Source organism: Ictidomys tridecemlineatus, chromosome 9, assembly GCF_052094955.1.
Source record: "Ictidomys tridecemlineatus isolate mIctTri1 chromosome 9, mIctTri1.hap1, whole genome shotgun sequence".
Taxonomy (NCBI): domain Eukaryota; kingdom Metazoa; phylum Chordata; class Mammalia; order Rodentia; family Sciuridae; genus Ictidomys; species Ictidomys tridecemlineatus.
Window position 1 is genome coordinate 100,585,659 of NC_135485.1, and position 26,357 is coordinate 100,612,015.

A 26,357-nucleotide genomic window follows, 5' to 3' on the forward strand; every position below is an offset into this window, starting at 1 on the left:
TAAGCGGGATGCCATCAAACGAAAAAGCTCTGTACATCAAAGGAACGGCTAAGCAAGTGAAGAGAGAGAGCCTACAGAGTGGGAGAAAATCTTTGCCAGCTTTCTTCGTACAGGTGATTAATATCCCTAATATATAAAGAACTCAAAAATCTTAATGCCAAACAAATCAAATAACCCAATTAATAAATGAGCCAAAGAACTAAACAGAAACTTCTCAAAAGAGGAAATACAATGGCCAGAAAATATATGAAAAAATGTTCAACATCTCTACTCATCTGGAAAATGCAAATCAAAACTCCACTAAGATTTCATCTAATTCCAATCAGAATGACAAGTATGAAGAACACAAACAATAATAAATGCTGAAGAAGATGTGGGGGAAAAGTACACTTACACATTGCTGGTGGGACTGTAAATTAATATAAGCACTATGGAAAGCAGTGTGGAGAGTCTTCAAAAAACTAGCAATGGAACCACCACTCAGTTATCCCACTCCATAGTACTTATCCAAAAGAACTAAAATCAGCACACTACAGTGATACAGCCACCTCAGTGTTTATAGCAGCACAATTCACAATAGCCAAATTATGGAATCAACCCAGATGACCACTGACAGGTGAATGGATCGAGAAATTGTATATATACACAATGGAGTTTTACTCAGCCACAAAAAATTGAAATAATAGCAATTTCTGGGAAATGGAAATGGAGAAAATCATGTTAAGTGAAATAAGCCAGATTCAGAAAATCAAGAGCTGAATGTTTTCTCTCATATGAAAGAAGCTACAGCAAAATAAGGGAAAGATGATAGTGGGGGAGGGGACTGGATACCATGAAGATATAGGAGAAGAGGAAGGAAAACAAGGAGGGAGAAAGGAAGGGAAGGGGGTAGAAAATGGAATGAAATAAACAGTAGCTTGTTTTATATATATATACATATATATATATGTATATATATATAAAAGAATTTTACACACACACATATATATATGTATATAATACCAATATACCATATTATATATGTGTGTGTGTGTGTGTGTGTGTAAAACACCAATCAAACATAAATAGATAAAGGAGTGAAAGGAAGATCAATAGAACAGAAGAGAGGGAATAGGACGAGGAGGAGGGATGGAAAAGCGGGGGATGAGGATGGAAATCAAATTTCTTGCACCTATTGTTTCGTCAAAATGAATACAAATTCTATATATAATTATGATGCTCTAGTAAAAAAAAAAAAAAGGACCCAGGTTGTGTAATTTGTTATGGCAGCCCTAGGACAATAATATAATACTTGTTGAAATTAGCATATGTATAGTGCGTAAGAGAACACAGTTGAAGAATATAATAAGAATTTATAAATTCCTTTCTAGCCTCCTGCTACCTGTGAGATTTTCCTAAGACATCATGTGCTACTTCTGAAAGTAAGAAATTTAGTGATGTGGTAAAACTTTCAGATAGTTCCATGAATCCATAAATCAATCAATAAAGCTGTCTTTCAATATTCACATTAGTGTATTTAGGCACATAAAAACAGAAACAGCCATTATTTTTAAGTGCTTACTATATACCATGCACTGACTATTCAATTTACACATATATCCCATGAAGGAGGAATCGTTTTTGTCAATTTTGCAGATAAGGAAGCTAAGATTTAGCCAAGTTTAGTAACACTGCTAATAAAATGGCAAAACCAAGAATCAATAGTATGCCTGGCCCTCAAATAATTGATGTCAAAGCCAATGCTTTAACCCTAAAAGTGCTGTCCACAGACCAGACTGCACCTTCTCCTGTGGATCTTGTGATGAAATCAGTATATATAGCTCTACATCTCCATCATCTCTCACCTTCAACTGAAACAGCTGGTAAGCATAGCTATTGAGTGTGCTTCACATTTTTCTCCCTTCAGTATAAGGTCCTGACACTCAAGGCAGAGTCCCATGTCACTCAACCAGTTTAATTCATGGGTAAATCAGCTAAAGGTACACCCATTTATTTTTTTTTTTTTTAAAGGAAAAAAGCTCTTAAAAAAAAAAAGCTCTTTTTAAAAAAATACTAATATAACTAATTTGGAATCCTGCTTTTTTCCTTAGTGTTAGATTATAAGCAGTTTTCAATGTCATATTTGGAGTGTTTATAATTACTGTTTTTAAAAAACACCATTCTATTTCATGGTTATGTTATGATTAGTCTCTTTAATCATCTGTGGTTATATGTCATCATTATATAATAATCCTAGTCCTTAGAAGTTATCACAGAATTATAGGCTCTAGTGTGGTTCAGCACATGTAGAGTATGTCCTAGGTATCTCTGTAGAAATATTTTTGGATGATTCTGATACACACCATGATTAAGAACCACAAATTTAAAGGACACCCTGCAAGAGACAAATCCTTAATATTATGATAATTAATAGTGTTCTATGGCATGTAAGAGTGTGGGTGGGCTCTTATCTCATACTGCCTGAATGAAAACCTCAGGTTGCATCCCCCAGAGGCTGGAGACTGGGGGTTGAGGTTGGGGGGGGGGCTTCCTCATTTGCTCCAGTCTTCCATTTTCTCATTGATAAAAGGAGGATCACAGAAGCTCTCTCAGTGAATTGCCCTTGAGATTAAATGGGATGTTGTAAATAATTATTCTGTTGGGTGGATGGGGACCTAAAAGTGAAAGGCACTATGTGTGCAAGTCTACATGCATCTTCCAGCTCACCTCCAGGAGACTTCAAGGAAGTGAAGGTGGGCTGAAGGACTCTGCTCTGGAATCCACCAGGGGAGGATTCTACCAGGATGGGAGAAAGGATGGAGACCACAGGAAAGCTTCAGCATCACCTCTAGATCCGCAGATGGGTTGGAAAACAAGTTGTCTGTGGGGGACGCAGCAGCAGACATTTGAGGACCTTAGTGCTTCTGTGTAGCCACCTTACCTTATTGAAAAGAACTACCTGTATGCAATTTAATGAAAACAGGATTGCTGAATAGAATAGCGAGACACTATGTAATCTTCAAATGAAGACCACTGGGTTTAGAAGCCATTCTAAAGTTGCTTCAGATTAAACAATAATCCCAGGAATAAACATATTCAGGGAAACATAGAGGCAAGAAAAATGCAAACAGCCAACAGAAGGTCACCAAGCCAGTACTGAAAAGTCACATATTTAAAATTCAGACAATTCACAAATTCAAGAAGTCTGTGGATCTCTAATAATTTATGAGGGCTAATTTTCATAGTTATGATCTGTATTAAAAGTTTCTCTTAAAGAGCAGCTTTCTCCAGTTTATAATGGTGATTTTGATTTAGAGGGCTATGTTCAAAAACATTTGACAAGGTAATATTTTGTTCTAGGAGCCAAATGCAAAACTCCTGAACTAGTTAAAAGAAATATTATGTAGAAGTCTAGGATGTGGTTATACATGGGAGGTTCTGTCTGCTTGCCTGATACACAGTGTTCAATGAATATCTGTGAAATAACTGTTTTCTCTCTTTTGGCTTTAAGCCCTAATCATAGTTAACTTCACGCTTAGTCAGTATGTGTTGGGGGAGGGTAGTAAAGCCTATTCATCTTTTCCACCTATTGACACTGGTCTTACTTCTTTTTTATCAATATCTTTTTTATCAACTGGCACACTGAAGGAAAACTTTATTGACTTTTGTGTTGAGCAACCTAAAGCATTTTAACTCACTTAAAATGGACAGAAAATGCAAACATGCAGATATTAAAAATTTAAAAGAAAAAAGAAAAAAAGTAAGAAACATTATAGAGATCACTTTTTTTTTAAATTTGCTGCTATCAAAAAGTCAAAGTGACATGTACCCTATGGCATTAATTCTTAACCATGTTTGTCTTTGAAAATCTGATTTTAAAAAGTTACATGCATTTCCCCCAGAAAAAAAAATGCATACACATAGACATAAAACTCTGCATATAAATTTAGGAGTCCAAAGGCCCTCAGAAACCACTAAAAGGGTCTGTGGACTTCAAGTTACAAAGCCCTTCTCTTCATTAGGCATCTATTTTCTTTGTGAGTTACAGAGTACATGTTATATATAATGTACATAAGGGGTAGGATTGTTTTCTCTTATTAACATATGCACACAATGAACAACTTAAGGGTCTCAATGGAAATTCTAACAAATGTATGATCTATGTTTCTTATGCATGCCCAATTGATTATTGGTGATCTTCTTTCCTGGTGTTTTAAGTAAATGAGTCAGACTGAATTATTCAAAATTAGTTTTTCAACCAGATCCTCAGAATGGAAAACTTCTTGAATCAGACAAGTCTATACAAAGGAAAGGGAGGTTATGCAAAGATATGTGATATCCTTAAATGCCAAAGCAGATCAGTCAGTCTTCATTTGACCTTGAAAGAAACTTGACATTTAGGATTTTTAAGTAAGAGGTACTGAGAATAGATATTCTTTTTAATCAGAGGGGGGGATATGGAGGTGGAGTGGGGAGTGGAAGGGGCATAAAAAAGCTGCTGTTGAACTAAACATTCAACACATGTCTTTTGCTCAATATAAAACACTCAGGAAAAGAAGCATATGTAAGAAGCAGCTTTCAGAAAATATTTGATAAAAAATAAGTACACTGCTATCAGTTGTTTCAAGTCCCTTGTTATTTGATATTTATAACAAAAGAGGAAATAAGAATTCCAAGTGTTAGCTATTTGCATCTTGGAAACAAAATCACTGCTGTTGATGTGTGTTTTGCACAGTGAGGCATGCAGGAGGATGTCACAGAGGCCGAGAATGGGAGTGAGATTAGTTTCTGATGCCCCAAGGGGCTACTCTACTTGGCCTCATTCCACCTCTGTAAAAAGGAAGGCAGTTTGATTTAAAATTTTTTATGCACAACTTTCGGGAAGTAGAGGGCGATGAGCCTCCCCTGGCACTCCTTGCTGAGTCAAAGACAGGCAGGGACAAGCTTGGCCTAGAGGAGGTTCTCCTGCTCTTCTGCCAGCCTCCCCCATTAGGAGTTCCATGATGAAATAAGACCTGAGTAAACATTAAAGCGAAGCTTTATAGGACAGTACAATAGAATATTACATGTTTAACAACAGGAAAACCTCTTAAAATAGGGCAAGATATAAGAGTTAGTCTGCATAGTTTCTTTCTCTAGATTTTTTTTTTTCTGGTTGTTATTTTTTGCTTTAAGAGTTAGCATAAACTCCACACAGTGAAGGAAACTGTTCTTAAACCAGATAATAAAGAGGAATCAGCAGGAGCAAAGCAAGCACTGTTTAATCTTCAGTGGGATCCAGTTTTTACACTCATTTGGCCCGAAAAGAAGCCATCATCTATAATCAAAATTTTGAGATGATGCTAGCAAACATTAATTTTCTTCAAAATGCCAATATTTATCAATGTATGCTTAGGTAGTAAAAATATTTTAAAAAAGAACTCAGAAGTTCATAGCAGTAGTTAACCTATGGAAAAGGAAGAAGGACAAGTAATAGATGGGTGGGGCCTTAAATGCAATTATGTTTTGTTAGAGAAGCAATAAATACAGGTAAATGTTCATATCTATTAAGTCTACAATGTGGCATAAGGTATCTGTTATTAGTTTTTAAATTTCCTTTCTGCTTGAAATATTTTTTTAATATTTATTTTTTTTTAGTTGTAGTTGGACACAATACCTTTATTTTATCTGTTTATTTATTATGTGGTGCTGAGGATTGAACCCAGAGCCTCACACGTGCTAGGCGAGCACTCTACCACTGAGCCACAACCCCAGCCCTTGCTTGAAATATTTTATAATTTAAAATATTTTGTAAAAAGAATATGAAATACTTGCATGCAACATTAGAAAGCTAAATGGGATTCTTTCTCTCAGCTACGTGAAAGAAACATACATACCACCACATAGTACAGTAGCCCAAGTTCTAGAAACAATGTTAACATGGCAAGAGGGTGTCTAAGCCTAGCTTGCACCCCCCTTATCTGCCACAGAGTTTTATGAATGGGGGCACAATTCCAGTAGAAAATGAAGGACATGGGTAAGGCCCTAGAGTTGGTTCTAAAATGGTTTAACTTGAGGCATCAAATCTAGACGTCGGTGAGTCACCCACATGGGTTATATATTTACATGTTCTATAAAGTGATGTTTAGTTTGCACAGCTCCCAAGCCAGTCAGTTCCAGAACTTTCATGTTGGCCCCTGACCCTTGCTGAAGCCTCCACAGGATTGAACACACAAGAACCACCAGCCTTCCTGGGCACCTCTCCAAGGAAGGTGGTGGTGCTTCACAGAGGCCGGGAGTGAGGCTGGAGGGGGAGAGAGACTTCAGGTGAGGCAAAGGCAGGGCCCATGACATTTTTACCTTCAAACCTGAACAAGTGCACTTACTAAATATGGCTCCCCAATTTCTCTTCAATAAATGCAAATGCCTTCCTTCTGAGGCTCCTGCAGGAATGGATTCTGTGGCACTCTCATAAGACCTCCCCTGACCTGAAAGCACCATCCATAGATGTTCCTGTTGTTAATGCAGGTGGATGGAGCCCCTGCCTCCACTTCCCCTTTCTCCTCTATAAGTTTATAACAGATCGCCAACAGAACTTCCATATTAACGTTTAGGTATACAGTCACCATAGGATACAGAACATTTAAGATTTATGTATTTCTTCCTTATTCAGACATCATGATGATCACCTTTAAAATAAATGTCTGCTAATAATTGGGAAGAGAGCATGTGTCTGTAAAATAACATGTATATGGACAATATTCTATGTGATACAGCTTCTGAGTAAAAAGGTACACAAAGGAGTATGGTTAAGACTAATTTGACATTGCATCTAGACCAGTGGTTCTCAAACAGGGCTGATTTTGTACGACATGGGACGTTTGCAAATGTCTGCAGACATCTCTGGTTGTCACAACTGTTGAGATGCTAGTGGGTAGAAACAGAGATAATGCTTATATTCTGTAAGGCACTTCACAGCAAAGAATTTCTGGCCCAAAATGTCAATAGCGCAGAATTTGAGAAACTCTGATCTAGGTGAACCTGTCACTACTTGCCTTGCAGCCTCACACAGAGCAGATGCTTAGTAAAGTACTGCAGAAAAGAAACACACAACTGAGAAGGCACTCCTGATAAAGAAAGACTGAGAGCAGATTTTTGAATGCCTACATTTTGTAGGAAAATGGGATTTACAATCTCTTTGTAAACTGAAAGTTCACCCACTCTTTTTAAAATATTTATTTGTTAGTTGTAGTTGGACACAATCTCTTCACTTATTTATTTTTATGTGGTGTTGGGGATCGAACCCAGGGCCTCGCCTGTGCTAGGTGAGCGCTCTACCACTGAGCCACAACCCCAGCCCGACCCATAGCTATTCTTTACAAGGAAAACTATTAGAAGGGACACTGCAAGAAAACCTCTGGGAAAAAAAAGACCTCACAATTATCTCTCTTTCCCTCTTTCCCATCCTTCTAATGAAGAGATTCTAAAATAAATAGGTAAATAAATTAAATTAAAAAAGCCCTTTAAACTCTCAGCGAACAACGAGAGGCCTAAGGACAACTTGTAATGGCCAGGTTCTGTAAGCTCTAAGTTCCTCCTTTTCTTTCAACTTCATTAAGTGCTTAATAAATATGGGTGGAATTAATGAACAAAAATAAATGGCTGGGTGAAATAATGTACTCTGGCTAAAGAGATAATGACCAACCTTCCACATTTATACTTGACTTGTTTTATTATTAGTTGCTCACTTCTCTATGCTTTTCACCAAGTATTCAACTCCTTGATGTAGATGTGGTTCAACAAGAAAGTCTAATGCCCATGAAGTTGTTTCAATTCTGAACTATTTTGTGACTGGGAGGCAGGAAAGTTTCTGAGTGGGTGGAAGCACCACATGAGAAGGAGGCATGAAGACTGGGCATAAATGGAGATATAAACTTTTTTATTAGTCAATAAACTTACAACAAAGTTAATGCCATGGATTTGTTAGTACCAAGAATGTTACTTAGCCACAAAATACTGGAGCCAGAGAAGTAAATAGCTCATAAAACTGTACGGGACTGTATAGCTTTTCTCATAACATTAATTCTTAAGTAGTTATCATCAGTATCAGGGCTGACTTCCATTACCCTTCAGCTGTACATACACATAAACACACACATGTGTGACATACGGGACAGACACGTGTGTTAAAGAGTGCTGGATCTGACTTTCTGGTACTGAGCATGCTTCCCCTACCCTTCTCTCTCCCGTGTTTTCTCCGATTCCTATTCTCCATGCCTTATTCCATCACTGTCCTCCCATGTCCCTGCCCCTTGTCTTCCTGTCTCCACCACCTCAAGTGTGCACATCCTAAATAAGAGGCTCAGTGCGAAACAGTCCTCTGTAGGGTGAAGAACCTCTGGTCCTGTGAGAAGAGCCAGTTACTTCCTCTCTTTGAGCTTCAGTTTGCTCACAGGCATCACACCTTTTTATCCACTAGGGTTGTTATGAATATTCAAAGTGATATTGGGTGTCACACACCTGGCAAATTGTTGGTGCTGAATAGATTCTAATTCCTTTCTTTATTGGTGCTCCTCATTTAAAAAAAAAAAAATATTTATTTTTGTGTGGTGCTGCGGATGGAACCCAGTGCCTAACACAGGCTAGGCAAGTGTTCTACCACTGAGCTCCAGCTCCAGCTCCCTATGCTCCTGATTTTTCACCCAGGGTGGTAAAGGGTTGAAGCCACGACCGTTGTAATGATTCATTTTTGGTGTTAACTTGAATGGACTAAGAGATGCCTAGAGAGCTAGGACAGAATTATTTCTGGGTGTATCTGTCAGGGTGTTTCCAGAAGAGCTTGCCATGTGAATCTTTGAACTGAGGGGAAGATCTGCCCTTAATGTTGGCAGGCACCAAGGAGAAAAAGGCAGAGAGAAAATTCTCTACCCACCCCTCAGAAGGTAGGATACTCCTATTCTGCTCTTGGACGTCAGAACTCCAGGATCCTCAGCCTTTGGACTCCAGGACTTACACCAACAACCTCCCCGCTACCCCTTGTTTCTCAAGCCTACCATCTTGGACTGTTACACCACCATCTTCTCTGGTTCTGAAGCTTCTGGACTTAGAATGAGCCATGCCGCCAGCACCTCTGAGTCTATATTTTGCCATGGGGGACTATACCTTCCTCCCTCCCTCCCTTCCTATCTATCCATCCATCCATTGATCTATTTTCGCCTGTTGGTCCTGTCTCTCTGGAGAATCTGGAGTAATGCAACCGCATTCTTCTTCTATGGACTCAAGACATTGCATTTCCCTGTCTAATTACCTTTAACAGGGAAAACACCTTTCATTCCATAACTAGAGCTAAAAGTCTCAAAATGAAGACATGACTATGGGTGAGTTTCACTTGAAAGATAAAGAGTAGCATCACAATGCTTTTCTTTTGTTATAGAACAATGATAAGAAATTAGAAAGGCCTGGGCCTAGAAGTGAGATAGATATAAGAAAAGGAAAAAAAAAAAAACAAAACAGAATCCAAGACTGGTAAAACCAAAGATAAATTCCCTGACATTGCAATTTTGCTGAGGGACAGCTCTGTTGAACATCTACTAACAAAAACATACCAACAAAAAAACTGAAAGGATGCACACTCCTAGTGGGGAGAGTGTTGGTAACTTTTTGTCTAGGTTTTGAATTACTGAATATATAAAAACTTTTATAAATGACTGAACTCCAATTGTTGACTGACAAAACTATCCTCAGTCAATTTATGAAACATGGCACCATATTATGAAAATCAAACTCAACCTAACTTAGAGAAGACATTCTCCATTAATTCACCTAACAACAGAAGAGCATGAAGATGGCAAAGGAGCGCCCAAGCACCCCACCAACATATCAGGAAGCCACGCATTCCAAGAAGGGCCAACACATATGACTGTACTGCACAGATAGGGTGTGGGGGACTTTCAAGTTTTCAATAGAGTACTTACATATAATTTCTCATTCAATCCCTAGAAGACCTTATGAATATTTCTGTATTTTTACACATTAGGATAATGGGGTTTAGAAGGGTTGAGTAAACCTATTCAAATCCTACATAGCTTGTCACACTGTCTGGATCTGAACTCCGTGATCTTAAATGACATCTTATACAATCCATATACTCATTACCTGTTTATTTCCCCGTAAATCTGTACAGAGCCCAAATCAAGCATTTGTTTCAAAATCTTATTAAGGTTTCAGAGAGTAAACAATATAGAAACCTTTTAAGATGGCCAAGCATTAATAAAAATTTCTTAGCTGAGGCTAAAAAGATTTTGTTATTTAATGGAAATGTTGGCAAAGTTTGAAAACCTGTCACTTTTATTGCTATGAGACAAATTGCTCTTTAAAAATTATAATACTCATGTGAACACATTTGCTTAGGGGCAAAGGTAAATTGTACTCATTTAAAGCAATTCTTTGGTTTTGCTCCTAGAAAATTAAATCTTTGAGAATCCACATAGTAGGATACTATAAACTTACTTTAACCTGAGGGTAGGACTTCTTGTTCTTCTCACTAGATGCACCAGGAAGTCCGCCATGGGATGGGCCTTCACAAACATAACGGAAACGAAATCCTCTCTGCAAAGGTGAATACACAGCCAATAAGTTTTGAGAAATACTTACTAAAAATGAGAGAAACAAAGTTACTCACAAATTTCTAATGTTCATGTGTCCCAGATTTAAAAAATATGAAACAATGAGAACATGGGGAATGAAAATTACTTTCCCTAAATTATCATGACTACCCTATTAACTGGTACCTGTGCACTGAGCTGTGGCACCTGGGTTCTCCTCCCCTGCGGCACAGATGTGGACAGTGAACTACTGGAGTTCAAGCTTTTGGATGTGATGTGCTATGGCTTGTCTGAATTAGACATTCAATTTCAAATTGCTGCTGCCAAGCTCTGAACTTTGCCATATTTAGTAAGTTATGCTTCTTTGATTGCTACTTAAAGGAATTCCTTTATCTGCTCTGACTACATTTTGTTTGGGGTGAGGGATGACACAAATATTGATTGCTTCAGAATTGTAGAACACACTTTATGCTACACTCTGCATCTGGTGGGCTTCTCTCTCCCATTCAGAAGATCAGATCTTTGATTTTATGATTATTCATGTAATTGAGCTCCAGCTTGAATACTAACTGACTTGAATGAATCCAAAACCAGATAGTTCCTTATACTATCTGATCAAGAAATTTTACAGATGTGGTTAATCAATAAAGTGTCAGCTGGAAGCCTTTTCTATGTGAATTATTGGGGACTGATAAATACCTAAGTGCCATGTTTTTCCATCTGTACATATGAGAAGACTGTGCTAGACCACCATTAAGGTCTCCAGTTCTAACAGTTTGTAATTTATAAAAAAAAGTAACTTAACTATATTTACACATGTTCATATACAGAGAAAAAGAAAAGTAGGCAAATATTAAGGAATATTTCATTGTATTTTCTGAAACACTCAGCTTTAAAATGAATAATTCAATTGATGGCAGTGTTAGTTGTTTATGACTATATAATAACTCAACTGTATGGGTTTTTCTTTTTCAATTTCACCTTTCAATGCCATAATTTAAGAAACATCTTCATCTTTCATTTACTTTTATTGTGGGGCAGGTGCCTCATCCTCAGTGTTGATCGTTAGTCATCAGGAACTCCCATGCTCACTATTTGCTGGTGAGGGTTTCTGCCTTATGTACTCACACATTACAGATCTGCAGCCAACAGGAAGGTTTTAATGACTTTGAGCTCATGGACCAAAGTAAAATCTTTGTCTCCGTAGACTGTACTACAGTTCATTATGCCTACTAGGGTCCTACAATCTTTAAGTGGTCCAGGTGCCTTGCATTTACTTAAATCTCTGCAATTGCATCTGCAACTGTCTCTAAATTCTCTGAGGACTTGCTGATTTCCAAAGAAAATTGGTCCTCTAGATGAGAAAGGCCCAAAATAAATTCCCTAGTCTGGGAAAGTCCTCAAGGCCTACATGGGATACTCAACTCATCAAAGTAAGACCTAAAGCAACTCCTGCATATGACTCCATAGGAGACCCCAAACCTGAATACTGGTGGAGCCTTCAAGGTGAGTTTTTAGGGGCAATTCATCTGTTTCACTTCTCACAAAATTCAAATTTAAAAATGAACTACAAATTCAGCTCTACATCTTTTGGAAGCAATAGTAATAAGATTTCTAAGAGCATGAGAAAATAAGAGCATGTACTACAGTTAGTCTCCAGAACTGGCTAACCATGAAGATAGACATTTACTTGGCTGCTAATCAATTCAAACACAACTTCACTTTTAAAACTGTATTAGATAATTAACACCAAATAAAAGCACAACAGAACTGGGTATTCTGAAGATTAGTAATCTATGCTATGACTCATCACCATCAGAGCAGGGGAAAACCTGTACCACAAAGGCCCCAAAGAAAAAGAACATTTTCTAACTTTAAAATAAGAATAATAATAAAATAATTTATTATCTTTAATCGTAAAGTTCCCTTGGGGCAGTTGAAAAAAACATATACATATACATTTTTTTCTTATTGACAGAGGTATCAAATTGACTATAAGTAAATAGTCAAGGCTTTATAATTTTAAAGACACTTAAAAGATATTATTCTTAGTTGCAAAAGAGCATCGAAAGATCAATGAAAAGCAATTTGTAACTTGAGGATGGAAATTTATAATTTTTATTTCGGGAAGATAGATGTTTTCAAACGTATTGTCTAGATATATTTCTGATTCTAAATTTCTGAGATTAAAGATTTGCCAATCCACAGCCATTCATCTCAGTAACTCCATTTGCTCAAAATGAGTCACTGACCTCAAAGGCAGGGCTACATTCATCCAGTCAGAAAGCCTGACTTAAACAAGACCTGCTTACTTTCACTGTAGTCAGATATCAAAACAATACCACTTTGATAAACAAACACATTGCTTTACTCACATGAGTTTTTATATAGTCACACATAATGAATTGTTTTGAATTCTGGAATGACATTAACTCTTCAAACAAATCATAAATGTCAAATTTTTCTTTGTGATCATTGCGCCCCAAGAAGAATTATATGTTAAAAATTTATTATAGTGTTATCCTTATAAAAATAGGTATTTAAAAAAATACTTTGGTGTGCAGAAAAAATTTTAGTTGGCTTAACAGTTTCATGGATTACTAAATTTTACAAACAGAATTTTTTGGGATGCTGGATTCCTGTGTAAAATTTCAGGGAATAAAATTCCTCTGAATGGTTGTTTAAAAGAACAGGTGAATTCATGCGAGAAATCACTGGTACAAGAATTGGACATGGAGGTAAAGCAAAAGAAAATGCTTTTGGTAAACTGTGGAGTCAGGATGTGCCACTTGTAAACAACTAGAACAATGCTCCAAAGTTTCTCATGGAATTCCTGTCCCCACAACAAAACCTTTCATCTAATTTCAACCTTGTAAGGAAAGTCTGGTTTTCATTAAGATATTCTATTCTTTAAATTCTGACCAAATCTATTACATATATAATGCCATGATTCTGGAAACCACAAATGTAGTGGTTGCTTTATATAGCTCTTGACATTTAAGTTCTTATATTTATTAAATGTTACTCAATATAAAAGTGCTACACTCATTCACCTGGGTTACCTCAAAGAACACTTAGGAAAGATATTGGGTAATATAACTGCAGGAGGACAGGTATATGTATGCTTAGTTTCACACAGATATGATAAGCACATCCGTTCAGAGATTTAGTGACTGTCATTCTGTGGGAGACTATGCTGTTACTTTTATCCCCTAATAATTGAAATGTCCTATGGGCAAATATAAAAGATTCTCTTTCCTCCTATTTCACAGCACTGGAGCCATGCAGTTTCCAATAAATATTCATGCACACAGCTGAGACATGGTTTTGAGGCCATTTCCATTTTCAAGCTATCCTCTATAAAATCTAATGTTCAGAGGAAGAGCCCAATAAGATAAAATGTTCCTCTCTTTGCTGCAAAGAGACTGAGTCTAAAGCTAACACCAGAAGGAAAGGAATTCAACAATCCATTCTAATACTTTACCTCTGCCTGATACTTTAAGGCCTTAAGTTACATGTTCCACAGATAAGAGAAAAAGTCGAAACTATGAAAGCACGGAGAAAGGTTAAGAAATACTATTCACGAGTGGACATGATTGATAAATTTAACTCAAAGGCTGTGTAGTGCATGTATTTCTTTATCAGCGAAAACGATTGGAAATAACCTATGCCTTTCCTAGGAGTGCTGATAAACTAAGCTGCCAGAGATAGCAGACTACATAAGGATCTATAATTAACTGGAGTTCCACAGAACTATGCACAGAGGTTCAAGACCGTTTAAAGAATGACTAAGAGCAATGTAAAGTGGATGAACAAAGTGTTACATAATTTGGCAGCTTTGATCTTCCAGATAAGCTACTTCCTTCATAAAATTTATTTACCATTGTTTAATATTATGTAATGCTTAATATTAGATGTAGGGCTCTAACATTTCAGAAAAAGTCCCATCCCTTTCATCTTCTTACCTGTTTAGGTTGCTCTAATATTTGAAGGTATGGGCCATCTGCTAAAAACAAAAACAACAAACAGAAACCAAAAGAAACTGTGAGGCTTCTCAAATGTGGTATAAAATGTAAAGCAAGTCAAAAACTGAAATTATGTTTGTAAATTGAGGTTTCAAATCATTTTTGTACTTAACATTCCACAAGGACATAATTTCTCTTCCTCGTTTGAACTATTAAATTTCCAATATTACCCTTTTTTAAATAGTAGTTTTACAGTTCTAGAGAGCCACAATAAGTGAATGTATGCTGACTGGCAATGGCACACTGCCCAACTCAACTAAGGGTGCCCAGATGGGCAGGAAGGGGAAGTCAATAAACTCCACCATCTTGTCTCCCAGCACAGCATTTTCCAAAAAACACGAACATCAATTACATGCAGCAATCGATTTCTAGGTGTTATGACATGTTATTTTTCCTTCACATCACTGGACTTTTAGTCCTTATGGGCTCAATGTGAAATTAAGGATGGAGCTAGCAATCTACACGTGTGAAAGATGCAAAAGATGATCCCAGGCCAGCTGTTTCTCCTTACACTACGTTTCTGTTCTTTTCCCTTACCTGAATCTGGCCTTCATTATCTGACTAATTTGTTCTTCCTTTCCCCCTAATAATTTAATTTTGTCTATAACACATTGTGAATTTTTCTTATTAATCTGTAGCTCTGGACGTTTATATGGAATTTCTTAATATTGTGCTATCATATGAACTCTTTCTAAATAAACACCACGAGCATTTAGAAAACACTGAAAATAATTTCATTGAAGTTAGGTGCATACCAATTAATAACTATAAAAGCACAACAAAAGCTACAGGCTTAATCCATAGCCCAACTATCTGACCTGAAAATTCCTGAAATTCAGATGATAATCAGGACCTCTGAGAGCATAAATATGAATTTGCTCAAAGTGAGAAAGTCACTAAGCACCATAACTGGTTTTTATGTCAAAAATACCATAACCCATACCATACCGTTGGAATAAATTATGATGTATGGAATTTCATATTTGTTTGAATATAAATAAAGATGTTTGGTATTAAAAACATTCTAGAAGAATACTTCTGGGTCCATTTGAATCTTCACTGTTTCTACTGCTAGAAGCTTAAAGACTTATTTTGGATAAATCAATTTGCAAAAAAGAGATAAATCTGGTTGAAATTTAAAATAAAATAAAAATTAACATAATTTTTTGTCTTTTCAGCATTTTGTTGAATCAGGATAAAACTAAAGAACTGTAGAGAAAAGGATATAATTATTTTTGTTAGTATTCAAGAAATTTATAAGTCAGCTGAAAAATGACTGAATTTGAAGTGAAATATAGATAAGAAAGGAAAAATTGGGTGTCACTGGCCAATATGGTATGTATCAGATTACTTTCTTTTTGTTTGTATGAAATTCATCCCTTAACATTTTAAAGTACTTTTAGAAAATAATCTTAAAATTTAAAAAAAATGGCACAAATTTAATTTTTGCTAAGGAAATAACACTGATTAGAAATAAAAATATTTTCACACCACTAAAATACAGCCTGTAGGACAATGTAACAGATATGGAAATATTTCCTGTAAAATGTTAAAAGAACACCTTAAGAAGAAAGCTCTCTAAGAAAGCAATATTTGGATAAGATGCCATGGGAAATAGATAGAGCTGGAAGCACATTTACATTAAACTTCAAGTCTCTCCCTTCTTGTTAACTCTCCTAAAAATACTTTCAGTTTTGGTGTTAGTTTTTCTAAAGGACTTAATCTTCTTTAAATATGTGAAATTCCATGTGAAATGGCTCCATTTTTCTCTTTCAGAGAACACATTTAAAGTTAAATCAACTAGAAAATTAGATTCGATATGCACATATTTGTTTTAAGGCCAACTTTCTTTTGGACATGTTTCTGTGCCATGAAAGCGGCATCCCACTGTGCATAGAAATTTAAGTTATCGTAGAGTGTTACAAAACTAACAGTTGTCCCATATCCCATAGTTTTCAACAAGGAGCAGATTTACCAATGGTTTTAGATTTCTAGAAATCCAGAAGACTGAAAAAAAAAATCCATATTAAAATTCAAGTTAATATTAGTTTAGAGAGGCTCCCTAACTCCTTTAAAATTTGAAGGAAACATCTCATGTATCTTGGACTATAAAAACAGAACTATGTGACTGGAATAAAGAGGAGGAAACATCCAGAAAAGATGATGGTAATATCAATCAGAAAATAAGATTTCAGAGATAATTTTGAGAGATTTTCCAATATTTTCAGCAAAATAATTTCTACAACATGAAGCTCTGACACAGAATATTCACTGAGATGGTATTTTGATAATCTTACTTCTATGTCTATAAACCTAAAGAAAAAAAAAACACTTAAAAAAGAAAGATCTTCCTCAAGATAGCTCTTTGGTGTTTACAAGGTATTAAATAGAAATGTGTATACTTCCTGAGGGAAGAATCAAGTTCTTACATTTTCAATAAAACATTAATACTAAGAAAAATACTTTGAACCCCAGAATAAAAAAGTGGACAGGAAACACAGATGCTACTAAGCCGTTTATTTGTTCACAGGAAGCTGACCTAGAACTCAAATTGGACAGCACTTCACAAGACCACAGATACTATAGCCTGAAAAGTATGTTGTGGGGTAAAGACAGAAGGGCCTCTACCAATATAACTTCTGCTATCGAAGGGCAAGTGTGGCAGATTGACTGTTCCCTCCCATAAACTCCAGAAATATTAAAGATACAAATGCAGAGAAACATTCTTCTCTAAAGCATTAATGGCGAGTACCAGAGTCACCACAGTAATTTTAAGTGACAATGATAAAAACAGGGTCATGTCTCCCCATGAGACAAGCAAATCCACAGTAAACAAAACACTTGCTGTCCACGCCAGTGATTACCAAACTTTCTGGTACACAATCTCTGTAATTCACCCACACTGATTCAGAACATCTGTTCAGTCCCACAGATGTGAGGGGTGAAACAAAATAGAGCCCTCAAACCATGCTTATGCACAAATCAGTAAAAAAGAGGCCAGATGAGATTGAATGTTTTATTACATATGAGATTAAACAATTTTTGAATTCAGATAACGAACATAGTCATGTTCTGAGAGAAGATTATTATTGTAAATTTTGTCCAATTGGACAGAATGCAAAGCTAAAAAAGATTTTTTAAAATATGTTTTTTTTTTTGGTTTTTTTTTTTACTGAGTTGATCTTTATGATGTTTCCTTTGGCTGGCAGGCATACAACAGATTGTCATATATATATATATATATATATATATATATATATATATATATATATATATATATATGTTTTTAGAACAGAGCTGAGGAGTACAGACCACTTTGCATGAGTGTGGGACAAAACACAGGAATTAAAAAAGAACTGAGATAGTAAAATTGGGAGAAAAGGGAAATCCTTATATTGAGAAAAGAAAATCCTCTGAATTGTCCTAGCAGACAGAGCAACTGTGGTTGCTAATATAATAGATAAGTGAGGTGAAACAATTTTGTGCAATTATATGTTGAGAAAAATGTATTGAAAGATGGGTTTTTAAAACATAAACCACTATTTCCTTTCTATTCATATCCCAAATTTCTAAGACTATTAGCAAAGCTTGAATTTTTTTTTTTTAAGTGAAAGTAAAACAATAAGGCAAAGGTGATAGCTTTCTTACCTGTAGGCAGTGGCATCTCCGGGGGAAATAATTCTGGATTAAATATAGTATGAGGCAAAGGATTCAAGTGAAATATCTGTAAAGAAAAAATTACAAATTATGTAATCATTACTTTTCCAACATTATATTAAGAAAGTAATGTTGATATACCTAAAAATTACAAAAATGAAAACTCAAGAAAAAAACCCAAAGCCTGAAAATATTTAAAATCAAGATTTAAAAGAAAACCTTATAAGACTAATTAAACTCTCATGTGTGTGGAATTTGCAAAATGAAGAGAATGAGAAAGGATAAGCTAGCTAGAAATCCCTAAGGCAAGGTTCTGGCTTGCTTACTAGTACATCTTCAGAGTCAAGTATATGCTCATCACAGAGTGGGTGCTTAATAAATATTTCAATCCAGCGGCATTTAACTAGTGAGCGACATCCTCAGACCATGTTTTGAGACAGGGTCTTGCTAAGATGCTCAGAGGCTCACTAAGTTGATGAAGTTGGCCTTGGCCTTGCAATTTTCATGCCTCAGCCTTCCAAGCTGCTTTGACTTTAGAATTCTGACATCTAGACTATAAAAGATAAATGTGTGTTTGTTCTAAGCCACAAGTGGGTGGTCAGTACTTATAGCAGCAACACAAAATTAAAACAGTAGGCACACAGTATATTTAGAGGAAATTAAATTCTATCTTGATAAGTTACTACTTATTTGGATGATTTGGAGCTAGTACTTTCTTAGAAATATAAGAATATAATCCTGGGTTGGGGCTGTGGCTCAGTGGCAGAGCACTTGCTTAGCATGTGTGAGGCACTGGATTCGATTCTCAGCACCACATTAAAAAAATAAACAAATAAAGGCATTCTGTCCATTTACAACTACAAAAAAATTTTTTAAAAAAGAATATAATCCTAAAATAAATATTTCTTTTATGATGGCAAATATATCTAATCTAGCCACTCAATTTCAAGACCTGAAAGAATTATTGACAGCAGCTCTGGAACAATATCAGATTACTAAAAAAGAGAATTTTTCAGTCCAAGAAGCAGATAATTTTCTAAGGTAATAATTATTATTCCAGCCTGGCACAGTGGGTCATGCCTGTAATACCTATAATCCCAATAGCTCATGAAGCTGAGGCAGGAGGACATGAGTTCAAAGCCAGCCTCAGTAACTTAGAGGGGTTCTAAGTAACTTAGTGAGTCCCTGTTTCAAAATAAAATATAAGGTATGAGGTATGAAGCTCACAGTGGTTAAGTGTCCCTGGGTTTAATCCCTGGTACCAAAAACAAAGAAATTTATTTTCCATTTAGTTCACATCTGTTTGAAGTGTTTGTGGATAACATCGGAACCAACCGTACTTCAGTTTTTATGATAGGTAGCAAGTATGCTGGATATCAATAATTTTCTTTAATAGAGAGTACCCTCTTCTTATTCGTAAATTACTGAAGGCTCTTGGGTACTTAAGAACCTAGTCAAATCAAGAGTAAGAGAAGCAGTATTTAAATAAATAACACTTTAGTTGTTAGAGTTGCAAATTTTCAATTGAGGAACAAAAAGTGTGCTCTACTTCAATGCTTCAGAGTAAATCTCATTGATGCTATTTACTGTTTGCTGAAAAGGAAATACAGGAATAAGAAAACACATTCTACAAAAAGGGGCCCCACCTTACCAGTATCAGAGCAGAAAGGCTGACCTAGAAGAAAAAATTTCCTTTCCTATGGGCCTGGAGGTGGCTAAAATGGCTAAACTGATAGCAAAAGCAAGAAAAGATAACACTGTGTTGTGCTGCAGCTTCTAGTATCAGATTAGGGTGGAGAGCAATCTGCAGCACACACAAATGAAACACAGAGGATATCTCATCAAGGACATGTAAACCTTAGGAAAGACAGACCGTGAAGCTCAAGACAAGAAAACAACAACAGCGAACAGAAACAAAACAAAACAAAAATGCCAACAAAAAAATCTTCAAGGTCCTCTCCCCTCAAAAATGGAACTGCAAGAATATGCTCCACCCTTGTTGCTAACGAGCACAAAATTGCCTACATAAGAAACTTTCAAAATGAATGTTTTCAGCAGGTTTTACTCTTGTGTGGCATAAAGGACCATCTCTGATTGATAAGATTTCCTGTGTATAGAGACAGGAAAGCCTGGTTTAAAAACCAAGCAGAAACAACCCTCATGCTGGTTAGAGTTTGCCTTTAATTGTTAGAAATCACGTATTAAAAGTGAAAGGTAAAACAAAGGGTTTTGATAATATGAGTAGCCAAATGTCTTTCATTCTGCAATCAAAGAAAATGTTCCTAGATTTACCTGATATTGCCATTTTTGCAACAAAATTGGAAAAGAGCATCCTAATGTGGAAAGCTACTCATTCTTCCTAAATCAATCAGAATATTACATCAAGATTAATGACTGTGGGGGTGAGGGGGTTGAGGGGTGATGGAGGTGTGGCTCAGCAGTAGAGCATGTATAAGGCCTTGGGTTTGATCCATAAATAATATAAAGGTATTGTGTCCAACGACAACTAAAAAATAAACATTTTTTTTTAAAAAGATTAATGACTGCTCTAAGTCTACTTTAAGAGAGCAACACCAGATTCCTTAAAACTTCTCACTTTTGGTTCTGTTTTCTGGCTAATTCTGTGCATGAGTAATTTTGGGAAATCCATTGTTTTAGATGATTGCCATTACAATTTAAATGAGACATGATAATGAATATTGGACCAGCATGTCCTGGTACCTGCGGTTCTCTCTCCTGGTCTATCCTAGAAAATTACATCTTTTAAATCTCAGCTTTTATAGATCTCTTTGGAAAGTCCTCCCTAACTGTTCATCCCCAAAGTGGCACCCAGTAATCCCTCTCAACACTTCAGTTCAGCTCTGTGCAGATCACTATTACTATAGCATTTATTACCCTAGGGAAACAATGTCTCCATCCCTCTTATTAGAATGGCAGCTTTCTGAGACTAGACTCTATGTACCACTTATTTGGTTTTCTGTTTGTTTTGGTATTGGCCATTTTCACCCAGAGGTGCTTATTACTGAGCTGCATCTCAGACCTTTTTATTTTATTTTGAGACAGGGTCTGGCTAAGTTGCTGGACTGGCCACAAGCTTGTGATCCTCCTGCCTCAGTTTCCTGAGTCACTGGGACTACAGGCATGTACCACTATGCCCAGATATTTTACTTATTTTTGTATCTCTACTACATCAAAGTTCTGGTACATAAAAATGCTTCAGGAGCATAATAAATAGAAGAGAGAGAAAGAAGCAAAGTGTTAGTAACCAGCAAAGATTTGTTGGAATCTTTCAAAGTAAAAAGTTAGGGAAAACCAAAAAAGAACACTGGTATTCCTTCATGCTGCTAATTAAAAAGAAAGAACAGTTTTGTGCTCCCAAAACATGTTACTTAAATATGTAATATTTAAAACCACAGTGAATGTGTAGCTTTCTACTTTTCAAATGAAAAGTGAGGATGGGGATGTTTCATAAGTGATTTTTCACTTAGAAGAGCTGATTAGTAGCAGTCAACACTTACATAATGATCTTCAAATTTTAAGTCCAAAAGGTTCTTTTCAACTACACAACTCTGGCTCCTCAGTAGAAGAGTTTATATATATATATATATAAATAAAATTTTTAAATATATATTTTAATGGGCTATAATGAACTGAACTATGTTAAATTAAATGTAAAAATGTTTAATTTCTATTTGCTGGAATTTATGGATGTGCCTTTATTTGGAAATAACATTCTTTCAGATAAACAAGATAAGATGAAGTCAGATTAGATAAGGGTGGGCTCTAAATCCAATGTCTGATAGATACCTTTTTAAGAAAAGAGAATCATTGTTACTGCTTAATTTCTACTAACATTTGTTTAAGGTGGGAGTTCAGAATAGATACTATTTTGATTTGAATTTCAACTGTCTTTGCACTAAATAAAATTCATCATATTCTTTAAGAAAAAGAGAGAGAGAGAGAGAGAGAGAGAGAGAGAGAGAGATATTCGGATGCAGACACACAGTAGGGGAAGGGGCATGTGACAATAGAGGCAGAGATTGCTGGAATGCATCCAGGAGCCAAGGAATGCCATGGAGTGAGAGCATCAGAGAGGCTACCTCAGAGTCACAGAACCAGTCCCATCAGAGTATCCAGAAGGAACCAACCCTGCCAACACCTCGATTTCAACCTCTAGCCTCACAAACTGTGAGACTCTTTTCTGTTGTTTCAAGTCGCAGATTTGTGATCATTAGTTCCGGTAGCCCTAGGAAACTAAGGGCTATTGTTTTAACTACAACATCAACAATATTTATACAATAAGGCTTAGTAGTTTCAGTGACTCATTTTGTATGACATGTCTTCTCTAACCTTACCTGGAAGGACAGGGAAACTGAAGAAAAAATTTAAAAGAAATATTTACTAATTTTAGAGTTGTATTGGTATTGAATTACTATGTTTGCCTGTATCCATCTTGAAAAGTGAATCCATTTAAATGAAATTAAAAAATAAATAAAATTAGCAGTAAGATGGTAACACTTACTTGTTCAGGCATTCCCCCGTATGGATTGTTTCCTGCCATTCTGGAGCTGTATAATAAAACAAAACAAAACTGTAACATTGGGGTGAACCTTAAAAATTCCATCAACATGGAATGCATGATTATGGTAAACTGTAAATTCTATGAAGATTAAATACAATCCTTTTAAAGACCTTTAGAAGGAGGACACGATATAGTTCCCCTTTGATATCTAAATCTAACAGCAGGGAGATTGCATAATTAAGGAATTGCCACTTACTATGATACAGAACCTCTTGCTGAGCTCACACAGTGTCCTGAGTTTGGTACAACGGGTCTACATCCTCTCTATAAAAAACTATGCATACTTGAGGCCATTTCTTTGTATCACCCTCTAAACTTCAAGAATTTACAGTTTGGGCTTTTATGTATATTATTTTTCGGCCCTCATGAACTCTGTGATGTTCTAAAACTGCCTCCAAATTTTCTGCAAGTCACTCCAGTTGAGAAGTTCAAAGGGCCTGATCAGAGTTTTGCATAGCACCGGGGAGGACGGCTACAGTCTGCCAGGCTCTGTCTTCTACTGCATTCCATTGAAGCCATTTTCCTGCCACTGTCAAAGTGGAATAGAAACTCTGTAATATCAAAAGTATAATTAAAAACACAAAAATAAGAGCCCTTCTTATCAAGGCTATGGATCTCAACTTACTTAACTCCAGCCAGGTATTATTAATACACTGCAGGCCCTAGCAATCTTGTTTGACGCTGCGAATCCTGATAACATGAAAATGATCACATAAAGATAGTACCTAAAATCATGTATCATTAGGGATTTACTTAATTCAGAGATATCCTTTCATTATTTTAAATATAGGTTATTTAGTTGAAATTTACTTAGATCAAGTTTAAGCTACGTGACATGGAAAAAGTGTTTTCAAAAGCAAATATTAATTTCTGAGACAAATTTATCAATTTTTTCCACAAAGCCTATAAAGCATGAAAGGACACCTGGGATTGCAGCTGAGAATGTTGTCTACCAACAAGTGCTCTCTCGTGTTCCACAGCAGAAGGGGTGGAGAAGGGACTGTGACAGTTCAGCTAGAATTGCCACATACTTCCCGGGTTAGAGATGGCCATTTGACAAAATGCTCACCGATGGAAAGTCATAACTACTGTGGGCTTAAGGTCCTTGAGAAACTCCCTCCATATTTTGCTTCTCTTTCCTAATGGATAAAACCCAGATGAAGCTTCTACCATGCAGGTAACGAGGAACAGCCTAGCAGATGGCTGATAAGTAGGAGGTACCAAATCTGGGTCCCTGAACGACACTGAATGACTGATGGAGAGAGACAGCTTCCTGAGAATTCTCAGGGATGCAAGGCAGAGTCCAACTCTAACAAAAGGGAAAAGAACAGCTCCCAGTCTATAGAACAGGAAGTCCAGGCAGATTGGCAGGGAAATATTTGCTTTCTACAAGAAATAGTGAGTGCAAATATTCCAACAGGTGCAATTAAATACATATCTATTAAGGTAAACAGTTTAAAAGAGAAAATTGACTTGATATAGTAAAGAGAAATTAAGTAATTCAAAATTCAAGAGTTCTTTCATGCCTGGGTGGGTGACCTTGATTAGCTCACTCACTGTGGCCTGTTATCTCATTTGTAAAAATGAGAGATTTGGATGGAATGGAATTTTGAAAAAGGTAGAACTTTGTTGAGCTTGGAATATGTGCTAGCTAATAAATGGCTATCCAAAGAATACATGCTCTAAGTCATTCTTTGGTAAACTTGAATTTTTGTATGCATTTTTAAGTGGATATCTACATTAAAACTCTGTATACATATTTTTTATAATCATATTTCTATATTAAAGAATCATAAATTTCAGTTACATGGAGAATACCAGTAAAAAATGTTATATTGAAATTGCACGTTAATATCAGTTACAACAATCTTTTTGAAAACCCTTAAACTTAGACCACCCAGGAGCTCAAACTTTCACAAAAATTTTAAAAATATTATTTTCATTTTAGACTTTCCATTAATCTGGGGTGGTGTCCTGATTCTTTCCAAATAATCTTGACCCAGAGTCTTCCAAAGTAGAGGTGAGATGGTTGACGTATTGAACCAACAGAACCCATTCAGTTACCTATATGGTACTGATTTATGTATATACTAAAACTGTTGATGATTTCATATAACTTTAAGTGTGGATTTAACATAAAGTAGCCTTCACTGTAACTTTAAAAAGTCAACTCAACTTCCTTTAGCAGAACTGACACAGATTAAGTATCGTGATCACATATTGTAGAGAAAGCCTTAATGAAGAGCTCCAAATTATAGGTATGTGAACAAACCACCAAATTAAATAGTCTTCCCTCCAATAACATCCCACTTCAAGATTTATGCACTAGTGCATACCTATGAAAAATAGTTTTAAAAACCCTACAGCAACTTGAGAGACACCTGGGTGAATATTAAAAGCTGAACTTGTACCACTTTCAAAGATAGCTGAATTCACTGAGAACTGAGAGGTAAGAGCTACTCCTAGGGTGATGTCAATGCTAACTCAAATTTTAAAATAAAATGTCAAAAGAAACCAAGAATCATTTGGAAAGAATGAATCATAAAGAAATATTTGCATTAATTGTAAAAGCAGGTTTTACTTCTAAAATGTTGAAATACCAACTAAGCTTTTAGAACTGAAGGATTTGAAAAAACCAGGGAAAGCCCCTTCAGTCCCCCAGGTCCCCAGACCTTCCCCTCGCTTTCCTTTTGCTCAGTTCTGTGCTTTTGAGGAAGGACCCTGAAACAAAAAAGCAGATACTGAGTCGTCTGGGGAGAAGATGGGTCTAATCTCTGCATCTCTCCCCCCAACAACAGTGAGGTTTTTAAGGAAGATTTTCATACATGAAAAGAGAAACAGAAAATGTAACTAGCTAGCAACAAAGAAAACATCCAGTGAACTGTTATTTTTCTATAGGAAAAGCAAAAGGTTACAACTAGCCTAGTTCTGAATATGTGATGAGTTCAATGAAATGCCCAGTGGTTTACTTTCTACACCCCAACACCTCAGGGGCTTCTCTCTGAAGAAAACTAGACTGAGTGCATTAACTTCAATTTTTTCAAACTCATTAAAATGATTTCATGACTCACTATGGCTCACAATTTTCAGTTTGAAAAACAGAATTTTAGGTGCCATCCAGAAGATACAGTGGGAATTAGATGAAGTATCTCTGTATTCAAGAGTATATTCAGCCACAACACACATCATTTATGTGCAATTTTAGTATGTCATCTTGCATAGCAATAAGGATGAAACTCATAAGAAATAAAGCTGACTTTTCACCATTTCTGTAAGGTAATAAATATATAAAGAAAAAGAAATCTGCTGAAGCCTCTTTTTTACATAGGAATTTGTTAGAAAAAGCATGATATAAGGTAATGCACATGCGCACTGCATATAATGTAAAACATTCAAGTAACTGTAACTTTTCTTTCTGTAATTTCAATTTCAGGAATTATCTGAGCAAGTACGCAAAAAAAAAAAAGTAAGTATAAGGATAGTCACTGCAGCAAATAAACTAAAACAATCTAAATGTCCTTTGGTAACAAA

The 26,357-nt window shown here is 36.0% G+C and overlaps 1 protein-coding gene across 2 annotated transcripts in view; it reads right to left on the minus strand.

Annotated features, from left to right (window-relative positions):
• The window catches only part of Nfkb1 (nuclear factor kappa B subunit 1), a 116,808-nt gene that overhangs the window by 72,714 nt on the left and 17,737 nt on the right, over window positions 1-26,357 (minus strand). Inside the window, exons 2-5 of one of the 2 annotated variants that reach the window (XM_005325744.4) lie at window positions 22,767-22,812; window positions 18,236-18,311; window positions 14,528-14,565; window positions 10,468-10,566 (exon numbers count right to left, since the gene is read on the minus strand). In XM_005325744.4, coding sequence (XP_005325801.2) covers window positions 10,468-10,566; window positions 14,528-14,565; window positions 18,236-18,311; window positions 22,767-22,805 — 252 coding nt within the window. In that variant the 5' untranslated portion in view covers window positions 22,806-22,812. Of the gene's footprint in view, window positions 1-10,467; window positions 10,567-14,527; window positions 14,569-18,235; window positions 18,312-22,766; window positions 22,813-26,357 lie in introns of both variants that reach the window. The other variant, XM_005325745.4, reaches the window with a different exon arrangement.